General features: G+C 39.4%; 1 protein-coding gene across 1 annotated transcript in view; it reads left to right on the forward strand.

Moving 5' to 3' along the window:
- MEP1A (meprin A, alpha (PABA peptide hydrolase)) overlaps window positions 1–10,338 on the forward strand; it is a 41,801-nt gene that overhangs the window by 13,755 nt on the left and 17,708 nt on the right. The window contains 2 exon segments of the mRNA XM_006860530.1: window positions 1,744–1,861; window positions 6,574–6,749. Coding sequence (XP_006860592.1) covers window positions 1,744–1,861; window positions 6,574–6,749 — 294 coding nt within the window.

Here is a 10,338-nt window from a genome sequence, read left to right on the forward strand (position 1 = left end):
ATCTGTCCTACCTTGAGTTTTTGAGGTGTACTCAATGCTTATGAAACTTTAATGCGCTTAGGATCCATTTAAAAATCTTGCTAAAGTCAGAGTGTGATTTTGCAGTTCCAACATCTCCCAGGTGAATCCAATTCTACTGGTCTGCAGACTACCTTGCAGTAGCAAGTTCTCTCTAGCTGTGTGATGGGTGATAGATTGGCAGAGGACAAGACTGGAACCAGGTGATCTGAAATAAGATCATGGCAGCAAAGAGAAACCTGTTGTTGTCAAGTCCATTCTGACTCATGGTGATACCACGTGTGTCAAAGTAGAACTGTGCTCCCAACTATGCTGAGTTTGTAAAAGTAGATCACCAGTTATTTCTTCTGAGGTACCTCTGGGTAGATTTGAAGCTCCAACCTTTCAGTTACCAATCAAGCACTTTAACCTATTATACGAATCAAGGAGTCCCGGTGTGACACTGAAGATAAAGCACTGGACTGCAAGGGCAGTTTGAACTGCAAGACCAGTGGTGCAAACCTACCGACCACTCCTTGGAAACCCTATACAGGATCACTATGAGTCAGAACTGACTTAATAACACCACCACTTCCACTCTGGGATTCCACAGTAAAGATATAGCAGTAGCAATGAAAAACCATGTCTAGCTATATCAAATTAGAAATTAGATACAACAACAACAAATTAGAAACAACAACAACAAAAAAGAGTTAGGGTATGGGTCCCTACCACTGTGAAAAGCAAATAAACTAACTAGGTTCAGTATTTGAATATAGTTCACTTTTAGAAATTTACTTTACAGCAAAAGACATGCAAAAATCTTTAGATAGAAATCCTGGCTTTTTTTTGTGTGTGTGTGTAATTAATTTTTTTTTTGGTGAAAATATACACAGCAAATGATACACTATCTGAACAATATTTACCTGTATCTTTCCTCCTGCCCCATCCGTACACAAAGCCAGAGTGTGTGCATACTGGATGAAAGGCATTTGATCTCTGGTTGTTGGTCCAAAGATGTTACTGCTGGGCATCTGTTGTTCCTTCGCCTCTTCAGATCCATTAGTCATTGGCTGGCTGTTGGCAACCTTGTGTTACAAAGTTCTTTTCCCTAGCTGCCTGCAGTGCTGGCTGTCTAGACTTGTCATCTCCTCAGGGGTCTTGCAGGGAAGCAGGGCAAAATACTGTACGAATTTCTTTCAAAATACTCTGAATTTCTTTCAGAGCCCACAAACTGCTCTGTGTTCTGCTCTTTTTATGGAAAAGACATCTTTTTGTGCTGGTGTGAGAAACTCCATTCTCATTGCTTTGCTGTATAAGATGCTTGGTCCGTGCATACAAAACCCAGATGACTTGCAAGCCATTTCTGCTTTCTGCTCTGCCCTGCGTCTCCTCTGAGGCAATGCACTTACACTCTCTGCTTGAATCAGGAAAAGGAAGAAAACAGGGAAGTTACTTTATTGTTTTATTCAGCCATCTACACATGCAAATATATTTCTATTTTGTAGTTGTGTTCACATTATGCATTCAAAGCTTGCAGTTAACTTTTTTTTTTTTTTACCTACAACCAATGTAGCCATTTTAAATTTCAAGGAACATATTTATGTCCCAAAAAAACTATTATGAGCCCCTATGGATTTCATGTAGTGACATGGTTTTTGCTAAATTATAAGTTATATATACTGTCCAAGATCTAAAAAATGCATAGTCTTATTCAATAATCAACATTTTTATTAATTTCTGCAGAACTGAATGCCAAAGGAGCCATCCTCTATGCCTTTGAAATGTTCCGACTCAGGTCTTGTGTGGATTTTAAGCCCTATGAAGGCGAGAGCTCATATATCATATTCCAGAAGTTTGAGGGGTTAGTATGAAATTTTAGTGTGAAAATCACATATATTACCCGTTGGTTTATAGAAAATGACACATCTCTTTTAAAGGTTAAAGAAGAATTTGGAAAGAAGCACAAAGTAAAATTAAATCTCTCATTGTGAATCTTTAAATTATGTAACATTTTTAACATGCTGTTATAAGAACAGTGGTTTGGATACTTCTGGGCCCTGGAGAGGTTTGTCTTAATTCTTTTCTTAGATTAAGGCTGTACTTTAAATTATAGTATTTAAAAAAAAATGTGCTATGTATATAACAAAATGTTCATCATTTTAACATTTTTAAATGTACAATTGTAAAAAGGATGACCTGGGGCTGTGTCTGACCTCCTCTGATTCCATAAGGGGGAAGGAGGAGAATCACCATCAGCATTAGCCCAAGTCTAATTCCCTTGAAGCAGGGGCCAGATGGGCCTCCACCCTCCACTCTTCTGTACTAATTCTGACACCAACCTCCCTCCTGTAACTCTCTACTTCTCATCTTGGCTCAGTAATTCATTGTAATGACTATACAGAACTCACAATGTTCATGGTTATGGGGTTTATTAGATAAATCAACAGGAAATAATTCAGAATCAGAAATGCTCAAGACACAGTTATTTCAGTCAAGGCAGCCTCTTCTCAGCTATGGGGGCAGATACACCTGTCTCTGGTCCTTGGCCTCTGCCCTACTCAGTCCGTGTTACAAGGCTCTTTTAGAGCTGCAGATAAATGCCCAAAAGACACTCCATTCAGCTATAAGCCCTAGTCTGAAGATGCAGCTACAGTTCAGTGAGTCCTGTAAACCTAGCCCCGACAGTGCCTGGAGGTACCCCTCTCCACAAATGAGCCTCCTGTCCAAAGGCTCTGTTTATTCACTCCATGGGAGAGGAGAGAGTCCTGATGTGGCACTGTAGGATAAGCACTGGACCCTAAAGTTGGTTTGAACTGCTAGGTCGATGGTTTAAACTCACTAACCACTTCTCAGAAGCCCTACACAGGGTCACTATGGGTTAGAAGTGACTCAATGACACTTGACAACAACAACAACAATGGGAGAGGAAGCCCATTACTCTGTGTCATGTTCTAACTCTTGGTTCTGTTGCTGCTGACCCTCTGTTACTGCTCCTCAACTGGTTCTCCAATATCACAGCTTTCGTCCCTGGGTCAATGAGTTCAATATGCAGGGGGCTCAGGGTCAAAAGGGCGTGCTCACTCTTGGCTCATCTTTCTTGATAGTAATGAAGTCCAGCCCCCTCCCCCCACCATCTAATGCTAAGATGGCTCCTTTTATACCCATCAGGATGGCAAAATTAATCATGTTAGAGTTCTAAGTTTTATAATCACAATTAGCTTTGTTAACAATCACTCACAACTGAATCATATCATCCCATCAGCGTCTTCTCCTACATTCTATCAGGATAAAAGACCTTAGTGAGGAGTGAAAAAGACTGTGGCTAAAGAAGACATATTAAATAGCTAACTGCAACACAGCATTTCAGTGACATTAATTATATTTACCATGTTATTTAGACACCACCACTATTTGTTTTCATTTTTTCCCCATTACCCTTAACAAAAAATTGACTGAACAAATGACTCTTTTTACCTCACTTCCCTATCCATGGTTTGTTGTTGTTAGGTGCCATCAAGTCGGCATCAACCCATAGCGACCTATGCACAGCAGAACAAAACACTGCCCGATCCCGGGTCAACCTCACTACTGTTATCACACTTGAGTCCATCGATCCTGTCACTTAGCCAACCCATCTCATTGGCCATTGTTACAATTAATAAACTTTGGTCTCTACGCCTTTGTCTATTCGAAATACATCCATGTAAATGGGATCATGTGATTTCGTGTATATTGTTAGAGGTTTCTATCAGTCATAGAAATGGAAATAATAACCAAAATAATTTGAATAGTTTCGTTTTATGTGAAGGGAAAGCATTTAACATACATTTGAGGTCTTGCCAAGACCATAGAATTTGAAGGTTTTCTGCCTTTGACTAACCACGTCATCTGTCCCTTGGCAACCTCTGGGCTTCTATACTGTTGTTTTTATTAATTGCCTGCTAGTTGTTCTGACTCATAGCATCCCTGTCTAGGGTTTTTAAAGAGCAGCTGGTGGGTTTCAACTACCAACCTTCCAGTGAGCAGTTCTGTATTTATCCTACAAACTCACACCAGCGCTAGCTGGGCTTCTATAAAGAACCAAAAATCTTTAATTATTCAATTACAATTTCAGAAAAAAATCCATTTCTTAACCTTTTTATTTCCATTCCTTACCTTTTTATGCATCACTTTTTATTTTCATGGAGAAACATCTTTCTCTTAAGAACAAAGCAAAGTCAGTATGATCACATTCCAAAATCTATTTCCCACTGAAATTCTCTTGGCTTCTGTTCAATTTATCACCCAGTCTGTAGGTACCTGATATAGAGGCAGGGCCTGTATTGAGGGGCATTTTCTGTATAAGGGGAACCTAAGGGGCTCCTAGTTCCAGTGTCCAGGAGGTGCCTCAGTAACACTTCAGTTAGGGGAGCAAAGAGGTGAGGAAGCAGGTCTAGAAGAAAGAACCAACCCACAGTGCCCCCAAAACCCTGTGAAAAGGGCACTCAGGCTCCCTGGAGCAGAGACCTCTGGGTTCTTCCAAAAAGATGGAGGCCAAAGGAAGTCTAGTAGCATAGTGGTCACGAATAGGGCTGCTAATTTCACAGTCAGCAGTTTGAAACTACCAGCTACTCCATGGGAGAAAGATGAGGCTTTCTGCTCCCGTGAAGATTTACAGCCTCAGAAACCCTGTATAGGGTCTCTGTGAGTCGGAACCAACTCTACGGCACATAACAACAACAACAAAGTTTTCCAGAATGGTAGGGTTTATGGTATTTGTACAACTTATACCTTTCTATTAAGGGCAAGGTATAAGAAGAAAAGCTCAAGAACAAACGCTTCTTGTGTGTTGTGGATACTCTTCAGGACAAACTCAGAATTAGTTATGGATGAATTGTTACTGTCTGAGAGGCAGATTGATCTTGGTGAGGTTTATACAACTCCATAAAGTTACCAAAAATTATTGAACTGTCCATTTAATATGGGTGGATTTTATAGTCCATACACTAGAACTTAGAAAACATGTTAAAAAATAGAAAAACAAGTTTTATTTTTTGATCTTTAAAATTAATTCAGTTAGCATTTGAAGAAATAAGATGTTAGGGCTCTTAGGGAAAGCAGTACATTAGTAGGTATGACAATGTGTCTGTTGTCAAAACTGAAAACAAACCCACAGTGATCAGTTCGATTCCAACTCAGAGAGACCTGTACCTCTGTTGTCAAGGAGACTGCCGTTCCTCCTGTCGTATTTCAAACTCTCAGCTCAGGGGGGAGGGATGGAAGGGCAAAGTGCAGGGCATTTTAAGAGCAGTAAAGCTATCCTTCAGGATATGTGTTATGTTAGTGGACACATAACACTACGCATTTGTTAAACACAAGAGTGGACCCTAATGTAGACTGTGGGCGTTAGTCAATGATAATGTGTCATTATTGGATCATCAATTGTAGCAAATATTTCACAGAGCTGCAAGTTGTTAAGAGGTGACTATGTGTAGGGAGAGGAAGGGGTATATAGGAACCCTTTGTCTTCTGTGCAATTTTTCTGTGAGCCTAAAACTGCTCTAAAAGGTAAAGCGTATTTTTTAAAAAGCCAATCACAAGACAGCGTCTGGTATGTGCAAAATATAAAGAATTGTTGTTGTTGTTAAGTGCTGTTGAGTTGGTTTGGGGCTCATAGCTATCCTGCATAGGGTTTCTGAGGAGCAGCTGGTGGGTTTGAACTGCTGTAAAACAAAACAAAGCTGTCAGGAAATCTCTTACTGTGCTCAGCATTGGTTAGAATATAGATCCTCTTTTCACAACTTAAAGGCAGTAAATGCATGATTTGTGGGTCCCCTTGGGCTTGCTAAAGAGGTCCTGGGTGCATACTGGGTTATAGTTGGGCTGTTAATCATTAAGTCAAAGATCCACACCTACCAGCTATTTGGCAGGAGAAAGATAAGGTTGTCTGATACCATAAAGAATTACAGTCTTGGAAACCCTGTGCAGGGTAGCTATGAGTTGGAATTAACTCAATGGGTGGGTCTGGGCATTTTGTTTGTTTTTTTTTTTTTGGGGGGGGGGTGGTATTGCTAAGAAGCTGGAAAGTAGAATTTATGAGGAAAGACAAAAACATTATGGAAAAGAGGGCAAGAGGATTCGGTGTGAAGGATTTAGGGTTCCTTGGTAGTTCCTGAGTCCCTGGTTTCTGAGAGAAGTTATGAGTTCCCCTTGCCTGAAGGTTTTCAAAAATAAGTGAGGCAGCCTTATGCTTGTTAATTCTTTGGAGTGTCCTGGAGAACATGTGGAGGTAAGGAAGAATGACAGTTTTGATCTCATTCTACCTTTATGCATTATTAGAATTACTTTGCCTTTGAATATATACCATTTTACAATTTTTATAGCCTGCATAAAATTCCCTCTAAGTCATCTTCCTATTTAACCATTTCCCTAGTGCTGAACCATCAACATATGAGAATACTATGATAATTTCTTTCTTTCTTTTTTTTTTTTTTTAAATCAAACCTAACTCCCTTCTAATTTATGGTCTGCAATATTATAAATTACAGCCATTTCTAGATATAATTGAAAATTTCTCTCTGTACTTCTGTAAAGGTGCTGGTCTGAGGTTGGGGACCACCATGTGGGACAGAACCTTTCCATTGGCCAGAACTGTGACTACAAGGCTATCATTGAACATGAGATACTGCATGCTTTGGGATTTTACCATGAACAGTCAAGGACTGACAGAGATGATTATGTGAACATCTGGTGGGATGAAATCATTCCAGGTCTGTATGATTCCAACATTGGGTGGAATTTGTTATTACCTTTAACTCTTGCTAAGACCAACTCTGGGATGACCCACTGTGTGTGGGCTGAGGTTTTAGTTTCTCTAGTGGGAACACAGAACATAGTGAGATTGCTGAGTTTCTGAAAGATGTGAGAGGGTAACGTGCCCAGCTTCTAAGTAAAAGGTTGAAGATTTGAATTCACCCAGAGGTCTGTCAGAAGAAAACCCGGTGAAGTACTTCCTAAAAAGGTCAGCTATTGAAAATCATGTGCAGCACAGTTCTACTCTGACACACACAGGGTTGCATGAGTTGGGGCCAACAGCAACTGTTGTATGTGTTTTAATGATGTATTGACTTTTCCCTTGTACTGTGCTGTTGTGATTGATCATAATTGATCCCAGATAAACAGCTCAGGGAATGGTGCATTTTGGCTAACTAAGTTTGTGCTAAACTGCAAGTTTACCTGAAGATTTGCTTTATTTCAGTGTCATTGCAGAAGCTCAATCTAAAATGCATCTATTTTTCCTGTCTTTGTGAATAAAGTGAGTTAGGTTTCTGAGGATATCAAGGTCATTCATGTAGCTTTAGAAGGCTAAGTGAGATTTGGTTTACTAAATGAAGACTCTACTTGCTACAAAGAGCTAAGACTTGACTAGTTACCAAAGGGTTGGGAGTTTGAACCCTTCTAGAGGCACCGTGGGACGTAGCCCTGGAGATCTGCTTCTGAACAGTCATGGCTTTGAAAAGCTATAGAGCACAGTTCTATTCTGACACACACAGGGTCACCATGAGTAGGAGTTGACCAGTGGGTCAACTAACAACAGGGCAATCTTCCAGAAGGTTGTTGATGTTTTTTTTTTTTCAAATCAAAGATAGGTGTTCATCAACAAAATAACAACGAATACTGTCATCTGAAATTTCAAACGCAGTCCTGTTCATTCTCGCTTCTGCTTCCCGCATTAGGTACCATAAGAGTACAAAGGACAACACATTTTTTTTCTAAAATATTATTACTCAGTTGTGCCATTCTAACAACTTTAATGCTCTTTAGTTTTATTAGACTTCTTTGCTGTCTTGAATGGTACCTTAATTAAACACCTAAGTAGGGTGATTTTGAACACACTGAAACACCATTTATTAAACAGTTTCCTAATGTGCTGAGAAAGAGAAGTCAATGCTATGTTTCAGAAGACACATGGTATTTACTTAGGAATTCATTTGGGAAATATAAAAACATTTATTTTTGTAGTAATAGATTAGTGAAGTTGTAATGTGTTAGAAATGCCACAACAATTATCACACATGTCTTTAGGGAAGCAAATAATTGTCTCATGTTTTTGTTGTTAGGCGCTGTCTGTTGGTTCTGACTCACAGCGCCATCCTCACAATTGCTGTTATGTCTGAATCCATTATAGCTGCCACCATATCATTCTATCTTATTAGGGGTCTTCCACTGTTTCTCTGACCCTCCACTTTTCTAAGCATGATGTCCTTCTCCAGGGACTGGTCCCTTCTAACAACATGTCCAAAGTTGTTTCTATGGAAGCATTCTGTTTCTAAAGAGCATTCTGGCTGTACTTCATCCAACATAGATTAGTTTGTTCTTCTGGCAAGCCATAGTACTTTCAATAGTCTTTGCCAACACCATAATTCAAATGTGTCAATTCTTCTACTGACTTCCTTATTCATTGTTCAAATTTCATATATTTGAACAATGAAAGTACCATGGATTGAATTGTCTCATACATTTCAAATTTTATATATGGATTCATGTATTACAATGAGCCTATATTAGTTTCACACGAAAGAACTGGCCACTTTAAAATGAATATGAATCCTTGAAAGTTTTGTGCTGGATCTAACTTATTTTGTAGTAGGGTGGATCCATTGCTGTCTATCAAGATAGGGATTGTTGTTGTTAAGTGACATCAAGTCTGTTCTAACATCTAACATCAAGTCTATAGTGACCCTGTTAGGTTTTCCAAGGAGCAACTGGTGAGCTTGAACTTCCAACTTTGCTGTTCAAACTGACTTTGCAGTCCAGCACATTAACCCACAGTGCCACACCAGGACTCCAAGATAGGAATAGCATAGTGGTTACAAACCAGGCTGTAAACTGCAAGATCAGCAGTTCGAAACTACCAGCTGTTCCACATGAGAAAGATGAGGCTTTGTCCTCCTGTAAAGATTTACAGCCTCGGAAACCCTATAGAAGATTGCTATGAGTCGGAACCAACTCCATGGCACATAACTACACCACCACCACAATCATACTGAAATCACTTGTAGGGTTTTCTTAATCTGTATCTCACCTGCCCATTATATTCTGCTAATTCTAGGAATGTGGAGTAGTGGGAAAGGAGAAAAATTATGTGGTTTATAAAAGCCTAGTAGATCACCAGGATTGGGCCTCTCCCACTAACTCCCACATGCCTTACCATTCAACAACTATTGGTGGTGGTTATGTGCCACAGAGTTGGTTTAGAATCATAGCGACCCCGTACAGGGTTTCTGAGGCTGTAAATCTTTATGGGAGCAGAAAGTCTCATCTTTCTCCCACGGAACAGTTGGTAGTTTGGAACTACTGATCTTGAGGTTAACAGGCCAACTCATAACCACTATGCTACCAGAGGTCCTTGAAAAACACTGTATGTAGTATTTTTAAGATAGCTAGGTACAGGTCTAGCAGTGAGGATCCCTTGTTTTGAGTGAGCCAGCACATTTGCTGAGGTTATTTGCAGACTTGTTCACAGCTGGATTGAGTACAAATTCTTCAACCCATATTTGCTCATCTCTTATCTATATTTCCAGCAGTTGTTATTCCATATATCTAAAATGCCTGCAATAACTGGAGAACTGTTCTCAAAGGACATATCCAACAAGATTATAAATGAAATGCAATATTATTTTTCCAGATAAGAGCTTTATAGTACTTTCATTTTCAGTAAATGACAATCATAGTTTAACCTAAGATATGTTCCTGGTAACATAGTTCTCTTCCCAAGTTCAGCTACGTTTTATGGGTAGGAATTCTGTTTTCTGGATCTTTTCCTTCTCACTGAGGAAATAACTCAACTTCTGAGGTTTAGCAGGGGTTGACAAACTACAACTATTGCTCATGGACCAAATATATCTGCTTTTGTGAAGAAAGTTCTATCAGAAGGCAGCCATATTCATTCATGTATATATTATCTACGGTTGCTTTTGCACTATACCACCAGAATTCAGTCATTGCAACAAACACTTATATGGTCTGCAAAGTAAAAAATATTTCATATCTGGCATTCAAAAAAAAAAAAAATTGTGATCAGTCCTGGTTAGAGGATTACTCACACTTCAAGACTTTCAGTTGTGAGTTATTGAGGGCAGGAATATAGAAGCCACATTTCTTGCAAAGGCCCAGCATGATACCAGTTGATAGTTGTTGTTAGGTACTGTTGAGTCAATTCTTGAATGAAACAGTGTGCAGTTCTCCCCTATTCTCACAGTTGTTGTCAAGTTTGAGTCCATTGTTGCTGCCACTGTGTCAATCCATCTCATTGGCATCTTCTTCTTTTCAATGATCCTCCATTTTTATCAAGCATTA

The sequence above is a fragment of the Chrysochloris asiatica genome, unplaced genomic scaffold (genome assembly GCF_000296735.1).
Source record: "Chrysochloris asiatica unplaced genomic scaffold, ChrAsi1.0 scaffold00038, whole genome shotgun sequence".
NCBI classification, from domain to species: Eukaryota; Metazoa; Chordata; class Mammalia; order Afrosoricida; family Chrysochloridae; genus Chrysochloris; species Chrysochloris asiatica.